Source organism: Cinclus cinclus, chromosome 1, assembly GCF_963662255.1.
Source record: "Cinclus cinclus chromosome 1, bCinCin1.1, whole genome shotgun sequence".
Lineage (NCBI taxonomy): Eukaryota > Metazoa > Chordata > Aves > Passeriformes > Cinclidae > Cinclus > Cinclus cinclus.
The window spans coordinates 47,110,916-47,130,609 of NC_085046.1; the positions used below are offsets into that span (position 1 = coordinate 47,110,916).

A 19,694-nucleotide genomic window follows, 5' to 3' on the forward strand; every position below is an offset into this window, starting at 1 on the left:
AAATCCCAAGTTCCGTTAAATATGCACTCATCAGCCAGTGATGCACAGTATAAAAGCGGACAGGAATGTACAGCACAGTACAGATGTCCTTGTATTACAACTCCCTTTGCAAAATCAGATTTTGAAAAACTTGATCTGCTGACACCTTCAGGAGCTGCAAAATGTCTAGGCTGCTGAACATGAAAGACTGCAGTCAGTATTAAGCTCATCAACATGTGAAGCTGCTGAAAACTCTTTCGCGAGTCTTTGTCCAATACCCAAACTCAAGAGTATTTCTCCCCACAGACATGAACACTGATAAATACGTTAGGCAAGTAGTTCAGTCAATGCATGTTTGGTGACACATTACAGCAGCCAAAAAAAATAAATCCCTCAAAACTCACAGCCACTGACAAAAATAAAATCAAATAATGAAATGAAATGAAATGAAATAAAATAAAATAAAATAAAATAAAATAATAAAAAGGCAGTAATCTCTGCTCCTATGTCCAGTTTACAAGCCTGCTGTGTGGTTTGAAAACTTATACTTTCAGTCAGGATTTATTACAGGGTATAATTTGCTAGGCAGTTCTTTCAACAGCAGTGTTGCCTTTAGTAGTTTCCCTCCCAAATAGTTATTTTTAATCCAGACCAGTCTTCTACAGCTTGGCTCATCCCACAGCCACAAAACAGCAGTACACGTACATCAAAATGGTGAGGAGGGCACTTGCTTTAGTCTTACCACAGCTAAAATAAAAGATTATTGAATGTTCCCTGACTGTTTCAACAGAAAATAAAATGCTTTAGTTTAAATAACTTCTGCAGTAGAGTAAGTTAAACCATTAAACCCAAAACCACAAGGACAGTGACTGTTAATTTTCCTATGTTCTGATCTTCACAGGCATATGTGAGCCTGTACATTTAGAATCCTTCTCATTAGTACAGCAAACTGCATACATGTATTTATATCCACTTAAAGCTGTCTTTGCTTTAAACTTCATTTGGTCCATAAACAACAAATACCACATGAATAAAAGACAAGCTGACAATTTTGGTAACTAGAAGTGTTTTTGTTGTTTTTTTTAAGTGGCATAACATTTGATGTGTGCCACAGATCACATCACTGCAAAAAATAAAGACAATAATCCCAAAGTGCTGAAGATTACACCAAAAGCTTTTGGAAATCTAGAATATAGCTGTAGTTAGACAATAAGGAATCAGAGTCCCATAAGCCATTAACCACACAATGGGCAGGGATCAAGGAGAGATGGTTTTTACACTGCCCAATCTGCTCTGCCCAATGGACTACTGGATTCTAGAAAGTAGTTAATTTTTCTGCAGAAAATACACAGTATATCTTATACAAGACCCTCAGAGACCATTTGTGTTCCATTTCAAAGACCACTTACTGTTTTTGCTTTATTTCGTAACACTATTTACTTCCTTGAATCCAAGGGAACAAAAGCACATCTTTGAGAGAATTTGAACTGATTTCAGTTTTCTTTCTCTCAGGAGATGGTGTGAGTATTGTTGACTTCTTCCTGTGTAGTAGAGCTTGATACTGAGTGCAAATCTCTTACTTGAAATCCAATGCTTATTATTAGAGCATAATTCAATAGAGCAATAATCCAGTAGATACTTTTCTGCTGCACTCTCCACATTAAGCCAATAATACTTTCTCAGGACTTTGGTCCTTAATTTCACCAATCATGAAATTTGGTAAGGTATTCTGGTAAAGAATTAGAGTATTTTTAGAGGTCAAGTTTCAATTTAATGTCTGAAAAGCCAACTGGTATTAGGAAAAAAAAAACATTCAGAATCAAAATTATAAAAAATGGAAATAAAGTAAAGCATTTTTTACACTTGGGTTTAACCACACATGTTCTCAGTAACATGAAATCTAAAACATAGTTTTTACGTGATAACACTTAAATATCAGTCTTCAAATATACTTTCAATGGTTTACTGAAATTCCAATGAATAGAGAAGAAATTAGGATCCCAATCTCCCCAAACTTTATGGCACAGACAGTACTTGTGACTTTCTCCTTTGCTCATTCCCAGTCCTGACCAGCTTATTGTTAGGGGAAATTTAAAAAACTATCTCACTGATAATTAATATACTATCCTAGCAGCCTGGACCTCTTGAGATATTTCATTTCTAAACTCAGAAAAGAGCATGAAATCACCCCACACGGAAGGAATGCCAGAGTTTAAGCAGAATACTTACTCTGTGCCACTTTCAACCATTTGCGTTAGGAGGGAAATCCCATCCAGGTTTATAAATTCTTGGGCAAATGTAACATCCCGTGAGTAGTTTGCTAAGTCTTTCAGTGCTTCTAATTTCGCATCCATACTAGAAGACTGGATCCTCTCATGGAGTTGCTGTGCATTTTGAGCCTATGAGAGAAACAAAACACACAAAACAAAAGTAACAAAACAGCTTTTTCATTCAATACAATGAAAATCATGAGTAAAATGTCAGTGTAAGGACAAGGAACAATGGCCATGTTTAACATTAATGATATTTAACTCAATGCTCAGAAAATATTAAGTAGCTTAAACACAAATTACTTTTGTAAAAGTATATTACTCATGTATTATTCCATTATTATCCATAATTATTTGGACTCTTGCAGAATCATTATCTGAGCAATGGATAGATGTCCCTTTGTCTCAAGCAAAATGTAAGCCTTACCAAAGAGAGCCCTTGGCTTGAAGAGTTTATGTGTCAAATCAATAAAGGAGAAATGAAAATAAAACAAACTTTTGTATCAGACAATCTCAGTAAAATAATAGTGGAACTTCTTTTCCTGTCAACACTTACTTAGGTTACACACTTCTGATCACCTTTAGCAACAAAGACCACATACTGTCCTAATCATGTTAACATCAAGAGACACCAACTTCAGACCTTCTGCTCCTTCCTCCCCCTCTCCTTTTGTTCACAGTCAGTTCAAACACTCACATATCCCCTTAACAAGGAGTGTAGAATAATTGCTTCCCACATAATACTATGATATTATCTGTCATACATCTTTTTACATGTTCAGTATCCTCATGCTATGCAATTCTGGCTACTAATGTTTCAAATAGAGGATGAGTTAGTGATATTCAAAATGGACAGTGATGATAAAAAGCTAAAGAAATACTTAAATAAACCATATTAAACTACTTCTCTCTTAAGCCATACAAATACTTTAAAATACATCTCATGTTTTCAATTTGATGCTTTCACTTACCTGAGCAGAATACCCAAAAGCATCAGTTAATAGCTACCTAGGTGATAGTTTCCTTAGAAAAATAATTCTCCTTCCTACATATAGAGATATTTGCAAAATTCTGTTTCCTAAAATTAATTTCTTACCTGCACCCAAGGAAAGTTGAATGAGAGGCTATGTGTCATTAAGGAAAAAAAATAAATGTAAATTTATTTTTTCTGAGATGGTGCTTATTCTTTCTCAGCTGGAAAAGAAATAGAGAAGGGCTCTGCTGACAGACAATTCCTTTCCTGTTCAAGTAATGAATGTACTCTTCACAGAGATGGTCATCTCTGAAGATCAAGATTCTGAGAAAGCAGTCATTTTCAGTGCAAGTGAACATTTAAACATGGAGCCCAGAAGAATAACTGTCCTGGTTTACAATACAAGATACATATTCTATTACCATCTGAGAAGGGTGATCATCCTTATCTCTGTGGGAAATGTCTTCTGTTGATGGGCCATAACTGATAAGGGTGATCATCCTTATCTCTGTGGGAAGTATAACCCCATGGTTAATGGGCCATTGAGTCCTACTGTATAACTGATAAGATTACATCATCCCATTGGGAGATGCTCCAGCCAGGAGGACGAGCCAAGCCTTTCCTACTTAGATAAAAACTGAGGTTTAGAACGCCAAATGCAGCCTTTTTCCACTGGATTCCAGAGGAAGAACCAGGTTCTTATCCACATCATCGCTGGACCCTTTGGAGGAAAACTGCACCAGCACCCTGACTGACAGGGTATCAGGTTGTATTCTGACTCTGTCAGTGGTTTTATTTTTATTATTGCATGTATTTTGTTTTTTCTCTTTTTTTTCCTCTTCCCTATTAAAAATTGTATTACTGACTTGAAGTCTCACTGGTTTTGCTGTTCAAACCAGTACAATAACCAACACAGTTTTGTTACAGATACAGCTGCCTAGCTATATAACTTTGATTGCCTCAAAATCATGAATAAATTAAATGCCCGAATCTCCTCCAATATCAACAAGGTTTGTTACTTCTTGTTTTTATAATGGTCATGGTAAGTGTATGGTTTCCAGTCAGCATTTGACCAGAACAAATGCAGTAAGGAGTGTGTATGTTGGAGAAGTACCTTCTAGTTAGTATGGCTGGGGTTAACATAGTATTGAAAAGAAATGGAATATCTTTAGTCCTGAGCTTTTTAATGCTTTAAGCATAGAGTGATGCAGCCATAGCAGTACCATTACCTATAAAAAGGCAGAATCCTGTCATCCAAAAGATCTTTCTGCCACTGAAGGTTATCTACTCTGTCAATGGATTTCAGCTGTAATGGGGAAACAATTGTTTATACAGCCTCTCTGTAATGGCAATGGCTGTCTAAATGGAAACTAAAAGGCTATTCTCTCAAGCTTAAGCAGATGATAAGGTAAATCGTTTGCTGAAGCCCAAGGAAGAAGTAAAAATAGATACCACTTACTTTTAATTTCCAGGATAACAAAATACTTCCCCCAGCCCTTTCCTTTCAACAAAGGGGTTGAAAAAAAGCTTTGCTAAAGTACTCTTGTATAATCAGCTACAAAAATTCACCGTTATTATTACCTGAACCAGAAGTTCAACAGCCAACTGCTACCTTACCAGTTTACATCCTTCACAGAACCATTCCTAACTCTAGACTCCCCACCATAGCAACCCAGGAAGACGCAGAGATGCAAAATATCCTCAAAACATTACTGTTTCCCTGACTACATGCAATGTCTGAATTCCTGCCCACCTTCAGGAAAGAAAAACTCTAGAAAAACTCCAATACTAGCATGGCAGCTGCATTTCCCAAACGATGGAAATGATTGCCCAGATTTAACCTTAAACCTATTAAATCTGTGCACATGGCCGTCTCCAACCTGCCATGGTTCTTGAACGTTACCACCCCCACTATCTGCCTACTGAAGGAAGTTCTACTGAACTCAAAGTTCTTCCAGCTTTCTACAGGAACCCAGTCCTCTAAAATCTCCTGGATTCAGTGAAAATGGGAAAAAAAAGGAAAGATGAACAAAACAACTGGTTCAGAGCGACTGAACAGCTCTCCTGAGCTGCTTTACCAATAATTCTGAGTGGGCAAACCTTGGGCAGCAGAGCTGTGGCCAGCCAGTTGGAGACTGTAATTGCCTGTGCATCACAATAGCAAGAAATCAAAACATGTGAGCTGAGCCAGGAGATCATTCTTCTCCAAACCCCTTCACAACACACTGTGCTGTATGTCTTGCTGTATCAAAACAACGCTTTGATAACAGATTATTTATGGTCAGGTTCACCCTTCCTCTTGAGGAGAGATCTTACCCCCAGCAGAAACAGCTGGGGCTGGTGAGCTGCTGCTGTCAGCCAGTCAGACATCCATTACACATATATTCACACCAAGCATGAAAAGAGCTAACCCTCCCTTTCACCAAACCCAAGAACACCAGAACACAAATGTATATTAGCAGCTCACTTACGCTGCACAATGCCAGCATGAGCAGGACCAACTAATCAACTGAGATATGTTAATCCTCTTTCCTCTGCAGTCAGTGAGAGCTTTGAAATTCACCAGACTAAAACCAAAATATTATCTTTGATCAGAGACAGCTTGGAACCCCCTACAGAGCACAAAAATCCGTATTACAAAAGTGATTCAGCCATGTTTTAAGCTCATAAAATAGTGCTTACTAGCATCATAGGCTTTATCTGATTATGCCAATCTTCTACCAGCAAAGTTTACACACAGCTGCAGTTTTCTTACATTAAACAAGATTTACAAGACACTGCATCCAATAAACCTTGCTCCTTCTACTCTTGGATGAGAAAAGAACAGACAAAGAGCAGAGGACATCTTAATTAAAGGGGTAAGCATATATTTGTCTCAGCAAGAGTGCTGGCACATGTCTCACTGGCAACATGGACAGAAGTCATATTGTCTGCTGTCATCCCAAATGCCTGATGTGTGAAAATATTGCCTTGGTTAACACCATGCTGCTCTCACAAGCCTTCTAATTATTGTTGCCATAGCACTTGTACATGCTTATGCAATGTATAGCTCACTTACAACTGCATTAAAAAATGAAACCCAGATGAAATATGCTCCAAATGCTTACCAGGGAGCTATTTTAATGATTTGCAAGACATGACTGGATAGAGAGAAAGAACAGCTCATTAAAGCATTAGCAGATCTGGCTGCCATGTCTGCATTCTTACTAAAATATAATTCAGGTAGGAGTAAATATAAATATATAAACCTCCACAACTGAGAATCATTAGAGGGAATTAAGAGAAATATGGCTGCTCAGGTAAATGAAAGGCAGAATTAACTGCTCTCCTCTTTAGAAAGGAAAGAAAGAAGATGGGAAGCTTGTAAAACCTGTTTTGTTGAAATCCCAGCATTTCAAAAGGCTGTCAGGTGGCATAAGGCACATATCTTGTTTTAAATTACTTGCTCCAAGGACATCCAGAAAGGTTGCCTTAGGGAGTAGCAGTGCTTAAAAGGAGCAGCTTCATGAGATCATCAGCTTTAAGAGAAAACTAATGACCTAAATCCAGGATGTGACTCCCTCAGAGACTCAAATAGCCATTTGGAGGTTAAGAATCTCAAGATCATCCTTACAAGTGATTCTAGAGATCAAATTATAATTTCTTTGCCATTGAATACTTTGTGCAAATTTTGAAAGCAACTTAGTTACCAGACATACACAGGGCTTCTGTACAGAATACAAAATAAAGCGAGCAAGGACAAGAGGGAGGACACAGAGCCAAACACAACCACTATCAAACATGATTGTGCTATGGAAGAAAGTTGGACCATTGATTTTAATTGCTGGTTTTCCATTATGCAATCAGTTGTCTTCTTTACCCTTTACAAAAAGCAAATAAGAGTATTGTGATCTACCCTGTAGATTTAGTCACATTAGTCAATATTTTGCTACAAAAAGAGCAAAGAGACCATCAGTAACTACCAAAGAGAGCTTTTTCCTTACCAAACAGGTGCATTTCTGTGGTTTAATTTAAAACATTCAGTGCTGAAACACCATAGTGGCTTAAAGTGCTACCTTTTCCTGGATTGTTATTGCCATTTCACCTATAACTGCATATATGTCAGGAATCAATGGCAGAGTGGATACATTACATAATCATCGTTGTGCATACACACATTCAGCAAACACACCAAGGCTGTCTTGCACTAAACCAACAACAAAAGCATTACAGATGCATAGCCAAATGTATTTCATAAATATGCCTTAAAATAAGTTTATGTAATCACTATCCACTTCTCAAGTATTTTTTTCCTTCTATATGCATTTGAACAATCTCTTCCACTTAACTATTCAAAATGTGCCTTTTGAAACCTGAAAACATGAGATTAAACCTTTCTCTATAGAAAGGCAAACCCCAACTCCACTTCTCAAATCTATTATCATCAGATAGATATAAAAGTTACTAATTGATCCCCATGGTCAGTGCTCCTGGTATTAGGTTTGTTTAGCAATTAATTCACCATTGCACAATAAATATAATCACAATCACAGGGTAGAACTGCAAAAAAATTATGCATTTACAGAAATTCAAATACACGTTCAAGCAATTGTAGATCAAAAATTATAAACCAGATCCTCAAAATTTTACTTAGAGGATTCAGATGTATAAGCAGAAACAGGTTAAAAATCTCTTTATACTTCCTTGTCTGTTTAGATCCCATATAAATAAAAAGAGCATTTCTCCTATCTGTAGAAGCATTTATAGAAAATACTATGATGACTATTATTGAACACCTTTATTTACATGATTACTCATTGTACACATGCTAATACATCTGCCTATAAACAAGTTACATGTTTGAGAACTGAACTATCTCTGACCTACAGATAAAAAAACCAAGAAAAACATGACAAAAGCAAATGATCAGGCCCCACAAATATCACATCAGAAAACCCCCCTTTACCCAGGGTTTACGTTATATACAAAAAAATGCCTAGCTTATGAGGTAAGTGCCCAAGAATCTGCTTTTAATAAAAAGTAAGTGCTCAAATAATCAGTTCTGTTTGAAAAGCATGAAATTAAAAAAAAACCCCAGCACTAGTTCCTTCAATCTAAATTCCCCAGTATTTTAGTACATTTTTAAAATGATCAGTCATTTAAAAAAAATGAAAAAGGATTTGCAGGATCTGATTGAAGGAATCCTGCAGCTTTACACACTAAAAGGCTGGACTTTGCTTGCTGCATTGCAAAGGACGCAAAAGTCTTTGTGGATCAGCCTCACACTTGGTAGCAATTACAGCTCATTTATACACCTACCTACCATACACTGGAATAACACAAAAGAGACAGTAGCAATACAGCATTTCAAATGTCACATATGTTCAAATACAAAGAAATGTTGCATAAAAATCTCTTCATGCATCCCTTCAGAAATGCTAATGGACAAAGGGGAAAACAGGTCACAGAAAACTGCAAAAACACACAATAGCCCAAGAATTGGTAAGAAAGATGATAGGAGAAGTTAAAATAAATAAGAAAGATGATATAGGTACGACGATAATATGGGAGAAATTCAATCTGCACTCAAGTTACCTAGGAAACAGAGAGTCTGTGTGGTGAGTAGTTCATAGAGAAAAAAAAATAGCATTGTTTAGAAAAAAACAGTCTTTCAGAGAATCTCACAAACTCAACCAACAGACCTATAGAAACAAAGAAACTGTTCAAATTCCCACCAGTCCTAACAACTAGCATTTGCAAACTTTTAACTCAAAGACACTTAAAATAGGCACATTGTAAATATCTCAATGCAAGCATTTATAATGGATTTAGCAGCACATCATAACTGTAGCTGTGCCCTTGCAGTATTAACAATGGTTTTCAGACAAAGATCCCTGCACAGGCACACAAAATAATCTAAATTCAAAATTTAAAAAGAGAAAGAATTTTACATTAATATTCATGGAGTTAGATTTCAAATCCTCATTTTTAAAAAGTCAGCCCAAAAATGCTCACTTACTATTTCTAGATAAAACTATCTTTCTTTCCTCTCTCTTTTTAATCTTTAAAAATACTACTCTGGGTACTACTACAAGCAACAAATAATTTGAGGGTAATAACAACAAAACTCATAAAGATTGCATCTCATCCTTCTCACCCAGTTTTCTATGACTTGGGCAATGCAACCCTAAAGGGTCAGTCATACTACTGGCTGTCACAGTTATAAGCTGCATAAAAATTAAGGACTAGAAAAGTATTTTAAGTTCATTCAGTCTTCAGAACCAGCCAACACAACTCCTATCAGCTCTTCAAGGAAAAATGTTTCCTCCAAAGGCTTGTAAAGTTCAGGACAATTTTTTTTCCCCCACAACAGCCAGGAAGTAGGCAGCTCAGGCCTCTCTGAAACTACAGGGACACATCCTAGAAACTGTATAATCCATATGTGGCTTCTCTTAATTTCTTTCAGTCTTTCTCTCCTTTCCTTAATCCTCTACCTTTTCATAAAGCTTTTTTTTTGGGGGGGGGGGTATGATTTTGGTTTTTTGGGGGAATTGGCAAGATAGTTTCATCTTTATCCTGTTGTGGGATAGAAAAAGCAGAGGGGATGGGGGGAGTTCAGAACCTTGATGTTTTCACATGATGAGAAAAACATTTCTCACCCAGCACTAACAGCTAGGAAAGCATCTTTTCCATTTTGTAGGGGTGTATCATGCAGCCTGTTCTTCACATTATGTCTTCCAACTACTGTTGTTCTCATAATTTCAGAGGAAATATGAAAACAGTTTGCCTATTAGCTTTTCAGAGTAAACAATAACCATTGTGTGGGTCACCAGTTTAAGAGCCACAGCTTGGAGGCCTTTATCTATTTTAGGTACTGCTATGATGACCACTTTGACAATACCTTAAAAAGTAAAGAGACTGTTGTAGGGTGAGGACACACAGAAATTCAACTTTTACCTATTTAAAGAATACAAATATTTGCTAATCTGACAAAAACCAATCCATTCCTCCTTCCAAGATACCTCTTTGATTCTGAGAAAAGTTAACACAAAAATTTTAAAACACCAGGAAATATTAAAACAAGCACTGGTTCAGGCATAAATATCACTACTGGAGAATAGAGAGTAGACCAGCCTTCTATCTTAAAAAAAAAGGATGGCTGAGTCACTCATAACTGCAGGCCAGTGCCAGAGCGATCCATAATTTGCTAGGTAACAGGCAATATCTCAAAATCCTAACGACTCCTGCCTTGATTAACTGACGCTGAGGCAAATCCCCAAAGAAACAGAATAAGCAGATGATAGTTCTTTGCAGCTATCATCTTGTGCCCTATCTTCCTGACCAAGTACCAGAAATTGTAGTACATCCAAGGACTGTATTTTGTTTTTGTAGGTCCCATATCAATTGCGCAAGTGACCATAAATCCAGCCATCTCCACAGATCAGTGACAACACAGCCTCTCTTCAGTGAGGTTGCACAGTGCAACTGGTTGTGGATTTTGAGATGGGAAAACTGCATGAGTGTCTTATGGGGTTATTCCATGTTATGGTTATGCCAACACATGACAAAATGTATTTGGACTACGCTGATTCTTGATGAACCATAGATCCTATTTTGATTTCAAGAGATCCCAAGTCTGGGCAGTACTGGAGTGGATATTTATTATTAAGAAGTCCCAGAGGTTAGAAGGAGCTGTTGCTGGGGCTGTCTGTTTCTGAGGAATTTCCATCAAATGGGGTTTACTCCACCAAAAGTGGTTTTCCCATGCATAAGGCTGTTTTGGTGATATATGCCAAGAGGCTCCAGATTCACACAGACCCTCTCTTATAGACCCATGGTCTTAAACTGCTGGGGTTTTTATTTTGGGGTTTTTTTTTGTTTGTTTGGGGGGTTTTTTTGGTGTTTTTTTTTGTTTGTTTGTTTTTTTGTTTTTGGTTGGTTGGTTGGTTGATTGGTTTGTTTTTGTTTGGTTGGTTTTTGCTGTTGTTTTTGCTTTTATGTCTATAAAGCTTTGAATATAATGAACATTGAAAACATGATGAAGAGTAATGGAACCTCTTGTCTTTGCTCAGTTGGCTGCTGAGAAGTGCTTTCTCTTGAGAAGCTACTGCGTGGCAGAGTTTGGCCATAAGAATGCTTCAAATCTGCAGAGGCTAGAACACCACCATGAAGAAGTAAACCATTTTAATGGCACACTAACTACATTTATCAGCAAGGAAATGGGATTGCTGCTGGCTTAGACATTCCAGGACTAATAGTGGCTTTCAGCATGTGGTAGCAGTACTGCTCAACTCAGCGGGAAAACAAGCCATTACAGGGCAACCAGCAACTCTGCCACATGCTTTTTAGGAGCTGGCAAAGAGACGGTGAAGGGGGAAAAAAAAACCAACAACAAAGAAACTCCAGTAAAATTTCAACATTATAGTTGCTACTCACTCAAGACAAGCCCAGAGATCAGGAAAGCTCGGACCTGAGCCACCCAGAAAAGCTCTCCATTATTTAAATCCCTGACCTTCCTCCTGGATTCCTGGTTTTTAGTTCTGAGGCACAAAAAGAGCAACTTGAGTGAGGCTGTAATATCAGCAGGGAAGCAGGGATATCTTGCATGTGAAAACTGTTCCCAGTGGAAGTGAGACACAAAAAACCCACCCAATTCTGCCAACAGTATCACAAATGTCACTCAGAGCTATTACTCCTGCCTCCATAACTCATAACTTTTGCTCCTGGAGAATTGTGGGATACATTGTGGATCAAGCTTAAAAGTACACACATTAGTTTGCAATTATTTACTAATCGAATATTCACTTTGAAGGAAGAGAAGAAGAGTGACTCACCGGAGATGTTGTCAATCGGAGGATGGCTCCATTTTTTATTTCATTACGATTCTGAAAGAGAAAATTCCAAAGGTTTTACTTAAGACTCACTCACATAGAAAGATGAAGCATGCATTGAGCAGAATGTCATGCTAAACCTGCAACAGTGCTTTCCCCTGTTTGCATGCAAAAGCTTCCCCCTTTCAGATGTAAGCTAGCATCTGTTTTCCTCACTGAGGCATATAAAATAAGCGTCAACAAATAGGTTGAATTCACATGACACTCAAGCAACCTGAACTCTTTCAAGAATGACTTCATATTTTTCAAAGTTTAGCTTCCACTGGCAACTTCTAAATATTTTTTTTTTTTTTTTAATATACAGTCCATGGTGTCTGGCTCTGGTATTGTACATACTTGAGGAATTCGTAAGTTTGTTGAAACCCGTCATTGAGTGTCTACAGGATTCCAAATACATCCTACCGGCTCTTTATTTTCTACAGCAAGAACAGGCTAACTTAAACCACTGGAACCTACCCAGTGAGTTCTGCCACCACGACTTTGCATTCTCCCTCAAAGTAAAAAAAGCATAACTGCTAGCAGAGTGAAGTTCAAACATACCATAGGTCCTTCTCCTTGCCCAGCTGTCAGAAAGAAAGGGCATTAAACATTTCCTTTTGGTTAAGCTCACATAGCCATGGTGTAAGCTATGGTGTACACTTAAAACATTCTTACAACCTTGTGGTCAAAGTCCATGTGCACCATCTCCCCATGGAGTATGTGTAAGGGAGCTTCCCCTCTTTCAACAACCTCCTATTCACCACAGGGTAGGTGCATAAGGTACCTACAGCAATGAACATACTGAGAGCTACTGGCTGTGTACAGCACAATGTACAGTCACAATGCCAGTCACAGTTCAGTAGCTTGTTCATGAGCTGACACCCTAATCTGTCAGAGGAATTGGAGGAATTCCTAACAGTTTGAGAGAGAAGAGCTAATTTTGTACTGAAGACCACTCTGCAGGCTTTCTGCAGGCTGGTGTTCAGCCAAGAAAAAATATGAAGGTGTATTTCTCCTCTGGCAGTTTTTCCCAAATTTATTTCATCCTTGTTCCCATTCTGATACATCTCAAATCCAAAATCTAAAAACCAGATAAATCTTGCCTGAAACTAGGTCAAGTAGTCCCAAAATAAAACTTCAGTACATTGTCCCATTCTTGGGATCCAAGTCATCTGTGGGATTGGTTTTAGCTACTTCAAAGATCATTCTCCACCCACAAAGACTTCTTCACTCTAACTGAAATAAATGAAGTGCCAGACAACACAGGGGGTACAAGACAGAAGCTTTCTTACAGCATCTTTGCCTACATATGCAACTCTTCTCAGCCCTCAGCAGTCTCCTCCTGCCAGAACAGCCTCAAGGAGGCCAGTCAGATTGTACTCAAAAGAGGAGCAAAGAAGAATGAGCAGCTAAATATTGGGTGACTTCCCACAGCACTAACAAAGTGCCAGATTTTCTCCACTTGTAGTGGAACAGCATCAGACTCAGGTACGTTTCATCACATCTAAGGAATCTGTGTGAAGTGGCCATAGTGCATTTGTGTGGTTTAATTTCAATCAGTGCTGAAACAAGTCACTTCACAAACAGTTGCTGTGGTTGTTACCATAACCTGGATTTGTGGAGCTGAATAAAAGTAATTTCTTTGGGACAGACAATTAGCATAAGATAAATCTACCTCCATCAGCAGCTTAGGCTAAGCTACTGAACCTCAGCTGCATTAGGCCAGAGGGTTTGTATGTAGACATACAGAAGGTTCCATCAGCTTTGCTTGGAAGGCAGCAAATCCAAGCATGCAACAATATGAAAACCAGGAAATCAATGAGATTTAAACAACAAGAACTGTACTATTCACATTCAGAAGTTCACTGAAATCTGTATAAAAATATTGGAACTCAGAAGCAGACTGCTCTTAAACATAAGTAAGAGCACACACAGAGGCTTTTTTTTAAGCAAAAAAATTTTAGGCTTAAAGTTTCTCATGTTTCCTGCTGCAATTACTATGAACTACAAAATCAAATATACAAATGAGCTCGTGGTTTGTGGTTGGTTTGTGACAAGTTAAGTCACTTCCTCTGGGCCACAATAAGCATCTCTGCAAACATTCTTAGTTCACTGCAAATAAGAGGCACTGGGCATAGCACGAGAATGATGATCTCCAGAGACTTGAGGAGGAACACACAGAGTAATTAAAAGCACCACTGGACATTTTCTTTGGAGTCTTTCTATTTAATCATGAAGATGAATCTAAAACACCAAAGCTTTCAGATTCAAAGGTGTAATGCTTGTCAGAATCCACAACTAGCCTATGGACCTTTCATCATGTCTGGCTCAGAGTGAGGTGTGTGCATCTGCCCTATACGGTAAATTCAATAATTGTATCACAACAGAAAGAGAGCTCATCTTCAACTCATGGTTTAGAAAAGGCTTAAGGAAAATTGCCCACACCTTATCTCTGAAAGTATTCAAAGCATAATGTCTCTAGCACAACAAACCAGCCAAAATTTGAAAAAGATTAGCAGTTACCCAATTAAAAAAATACAATTTTGTTTATCCATTCTAAATATTGGCTTAATCACATACCAGGAAACAGTGTGTAAGAGTACAATTAAATTAAGAGGCTTTCCTGCATTAACTGCATAATGCAGTAGTCAGCATGCCAATTAACTTAATTGCAACATTTCCACACAGTTAATCCTCTTAGCATTAAGGATAGCATCCTGTGGATTTCTTTTCCAGGATAACAGAACATTATTACAGCAGTCTAGCTTTGGCAGTCATATGCATCACTGCTATTCAGAACAGAACTCCCACCAGTAGGAGACAATTAAAATAAAATAAAAATAAAGATAAGAACAGGACAAAAACAAACAAACAAAAAACCCTCTTCCAAGATATTCCCAACCTGTTTCTCAAGTGTACATGAAGCTGGTAGATATTGTTCATGGTATTGATCTGTATTAGAAAAGCTTAATCCTGAGCAGTGAAGGAACTAATGAAATGGTTCTATCCAAAATGTCCCTAAAAATCTCCATAACAGGAAAATAGATCTGCTATAAATGTTATCCAGAGCAAAGACAGCAGTTATATCAAGGGTACAGATAAGCCCCCTCTGCAATATTTTACCTAGGAAGATATAATATATCACAAGATTATTTTTTTCTAATACAGTGGGCAATATTTCCAATATGAGATTTCAATCAGGCTAAATACTTCCATGAAGACACACAAAGAACATAACACAGGAGGAAGTAGAGGATACCTGGAAAGCTCATCTTTCATTCAGAATTTAGGACCCTTTGCCTTCTGACTTCACCAGCTGGAGCAACATGAACCTAAATGACCATAGAAGCTTCAGAAGGAGAAGAAACAAGGAAGGAGAGGCAGTGGGGTAGTCCTGTTTGTCAGGGAGTTTTCCATTTTCAGAGAAGTAAGGAGGGAGTTCAGAAAAATTGCTATCCTGGAATTATGGAGGGGAGATTTGTGCCTGTTTAGGAGCCTGGTTGACAGAATCCTTTGGGAGGCAGTCTTGAGAGTCAAAGGAGTTCAGGAAGGCTGGACATCTTGCATGAAGGAAATCTTAAAAGTACAGAAGCAGGCCAATGCAAGACAAGCAGTGGGAAACACCAGCCTGGCTGAGCACAAACCTTTGGCTGGAACTAAGGAAAAAGGAGATTATGACCTTTGCAAGAAGGGGCAGCACACTCAGGAGGGCTGCTGGGGGTGCTGTGAGGTTACTCAGGGAAAAAATTAGAAGGCCCAAAGCTTAACTAGAACTTAATCTGAGGAACTACAGGCCTGTCAGTCTGACCTCAGTGCCAGGGAAAGTTACAGACTACCTTGAGTGACATAATGAGTGACATAATGAGGCACAAACAAGACAACTGGATGATCAGGCCCAGCCAGAAGGGCTTTATGACAGGCAAGTCCTGCTTGACCAGTCTGGTATCCTATGCAAAAGTGACCTGCTCAGTAGATGAGGCTGTGGATGTTGTTCACTTGGAGTTTAGTAAAGCATTTGACACTGTCTCCCACAGCATTCTCCTGGGGAAAATGGATGCTTATGGCTTGGGCAAGTCCATTGCTTGCTGGGTAAAAAAACTGATTTGATTGCCAATCCCAAAGGGTGGTGATGTGTGGAGTTACATCCAGGTTGTTATATCTAGCAACTGGTCATCAGTGGTGGTCCCCAGAGCTCAGCAAGGTAGAGGTCAGTCTCATTTAAGTAACAATCAATACGATAAGAGGAAATGACCTCAGGTTGCATCAGGGGTGTTTTAGATTGGATAGTAGGAAAAAATTCTTCACAGAAAGGTTTGCCAAGCACTGGAACAGGCAGCCCAGGGAAGTGGTTGAGTCACTATCCCTGGAAGCATTTAAAAGACGTGGCACTTAGGGACAGTTTAGTGTGGACATGATTATCTTAGAAGGTCTTTTCCAACCTAAACAATTCCACATTTCTATTACTATCTGCCAGAAGATTCTGCTTAGTCTCAAAGCTCTGCTTTTCTCTGCCATAGACTACTTTGCCTAAAACAGATGAAGGAGACTTGCATCTAGAAAGCAGTCCTCAAGCACTAACAGAGTCCACCAAACCATGCAGAGGGGTGAAGGTAAGCAAATTCACTTTTAGAAAAATCCTATCAAAATAGTGAAGCTGTTCACTCAGAGCTTTGCTGCAGTGACACTGGAAAATTCATCAGGTAAAGTAAGTTATTTTACCACATATTTGTCTTATTTTAATGATCTGTTATACCCAGCAAAATGCCTTAAGATTCAGCTCACTCTAACTGGTTGGAATTGAATATTTTTTTAACTTATTTGAGGAAGACCTAGAAACATTGGTTCCCATGCTTATAGCTCACTCAGCCTGTTCTTAAATCTTGACCAAAGAGCTTTCTTCAGACTTCTCTAATCAGCCTAGACAGTAACAGCCAAGAAATCTAAAATTCTTCTTATGTTTATTACCTTCAGTAATAGATTCCTCCCTATTTCCATACTGCTATTATTTTGTTGCACCTTCCTCCAAATGGACACAAAAACAGAAAACTAGAGCTCCAAAATACCCTTTAAGTTTGTTACTCCATTACATTTCCACAAGGATGAGTTTGTGCAAGTTGTAAATAAGGACAAAATGACACAAAATACTAGAATTATAGAGTTCATTACTAAATTAACAGCTCAGGCAAGAGAAGCAAGGTTCTTGCTGGCTGATGTCCCTTAAAGCACAGATTCAGTGTGCTACAGGATCCAGTGAACATTGGGTGTCATCAGAAGTAGAACCAGGAAAAAGACAGAGGGCGTCATTTTGCCACAGCACAAGAACTTCATGTACCCACATACAGGGCACTGAATGCAGTTTTGATCTTCACATCTTACTAAGGGCACGGTAGTTTCTGAGAAAATGCGCAGAAAGGCAAGTGTCAAATGGCAGTTTGCCTCAAAATGCAGGGTCTCTTTAGTTTGGAGGGACAAAGAACACAGGAAGGAATGTAGTGGACAATCAGAATGCAGAACTGTTTCTATGAAACCCTGCAGGATGAGAACTTAGGGGCTCTTGATGAAATCAGCAGCGAGTCAGTTTAAAGCAGATAGAGAATATACCTCTTCATTCAGGAGGCAGTAAACTCTTCAAACTTGCTGTCAGAGGTTATGAAAGCAGGCCATATCAGCAGGTTCAAGAAGAGATGAAAGAGTAGCATAGCCTTTATGCAGGATATTAAACAGACTAAGTGTAGGTGTAGCCTCCAACACCTGTAGTACAACAAATGGGAAAACTGAGGAAGCATAAAGAGACTGAAAGCCATCATCAAATGACTACCCTGAACAGCATTTGCTACTACTAGAGCTGGAGACAGACTATGAGATGGGATTTCATTTGGCTGACTTGGTAGGATTTTTTTAAGTTTATTTTTAGTCACCAAAATATTTTATCAGATGTAAGCTAAGTGATACAGGTAATTACCAACACTGTACTACTTAGCATGACAGAACTTGCATTGTTTTAGAAGAAATACTGACACAATTAATCTTGTGATAAAATTTCTTTTCTGGGAAGCTGTTGAAAAGAAAGGACAATGTTGTCTGTTTTTTCATGTTATAATTCAATTATAACATTTTCCTCAAAATAATAAGTAGTTTGTCTGAAGTTTCTAAAAAGAGGATGTTTTCTGCATGTTGTTTATGTGCCTCTATTCAAGGATTACAGAAGCTGGTAAATAAATCAAGATAGACCAGTGGTGTAGTTTCAGGCTGTATATTAGCCAGTGTAATTCTACAACCTACAAGAGGCACAATTCTGCACAAATCCCTCCAGTGCATGGGCCCCCAACATTTCCCCTACATCAGATCTACCACCACACAGCAGCACAGTCAACCACCTGACCTTAAAAAGTTAGCACTTCCACTCCCCTTCATTCATGAAAAAGAAGTAATCCAGAGTTTTCTTTTGTCAGATTCATGACTTGAACAAACTCACCATCCAGCAGCAGTCACTAGGATGTTAATGAAGCAAAGAGAAGGAAGAAACAGAGCAGAAGAAGAATGCCTAACTACTTATTTCTCCAACAACCCACAGAAATAGAACTTGACTGCCACTTAAGCCACATCCTAAGAAAAAGACTAAACTTTGCATGATTTATCCATCTGCAACTGGAGTGATCTACAAGGGCAGCATTACCAGGCACCACGTGTTCTGCAGAGCAGCAGTGGTATCACACTTCAGGCAGATACTCTTCTGACACATTAAAAGAAGTTACAAGTTATTTTTAACTGGGATCAGTTCCCCAATTCAAGCAACCACACAGACACACAGAACAGTTGTACCAGCAAAACAGAAGGGATGGGCCAATGATAAAGCAGCCCTATCATCCTCTGGTAAGTTTCAACAGAAGAGCTGCATCCTGAAAAATAAACACCAGGAAATGACTGACTTATCTGTGCTCATACTATTATTAGTAAGATTATGTGGAGAAATCACAAGAGGGTTGGTATGGATATGAAAAAAAAAAAAAAACAAAACAAAACCTACCAAACCCAAGTAAGGATTATTGAAGTCAGCTCTTCAGCACAGGTTACCCACCATATTCACTCATAACACCACGGAGGGTCAGCACAGGAACAGTGCCTCCTTAAGCAGATGCTTAGAGAATATTTGAATGCTAAAGCTGAGACTGTTGCTCACAGTGTGGCTCACTTCTGCCAAATCCAGGTACAGTTGCACAGTTTACTACCACAGAGTCTTGCTTTTCAACATCTCACTCATTCCAACTACTGTTATATGTGGCATAAACAGTTGTATCAGTCAACAAAGGAATTAACCAGATGAAAATTTTATCATTTTGGGGGTTGCCTGGTTTGCACAGTAGAAGACAGGAATAAGCAGTATAGTATAAGGAGAAAATTGGGCCAGTTCATTTTGCAAGCACCACATTTGGAACTACAATACCAAGATTTGTTTAAGGGAAAGCCTGCAAGTTTTTGTGCTTCTCTACAAGGGTGTGCCACTCCTACACCCTTCCTGTGCCTTTCCTCTCACCCACAGAAGGACTGTAGGTAAAATATCCCTTTTCCATTTTTGACTACAGTTGGAGCTTGACAAAATTTTGTTCTATGTCAGCTTAAGCC

General features: G+C 38.5%; 1 protein-coding gene across 4 annotated transcripts in view; it reads right to left on the bottom strand.

Annotated features, from left to right (window-relative positions):
- The window catches only part of ELMO1 (engulfment and cell motility 1), a 308,693-nt gene that overhangs the window by 218,648 nt on the left and 70,351 nt on the right, over positions 1-19,694 (bottom strand). For all 4 annotated transcript variants that reach the window (XM_062509803.1, XM_062509813.1, XM_062509822.1 and 1 more), the window contains 2 exons: positions 12,036-12,086; positions 2,209-2,378 (listed from right to left, as the gene is read on the bottom strand). In XM_062509803.1, the coding sequence (XP_062365787.1) occupies positions 2,209-2,378; positions 12,036-12,086 (221 nt within the window). The remainder of the gene's footprint in view (positions 1-2,208; positions 2,379-12,035; positions 12,087-19,694) is intronic.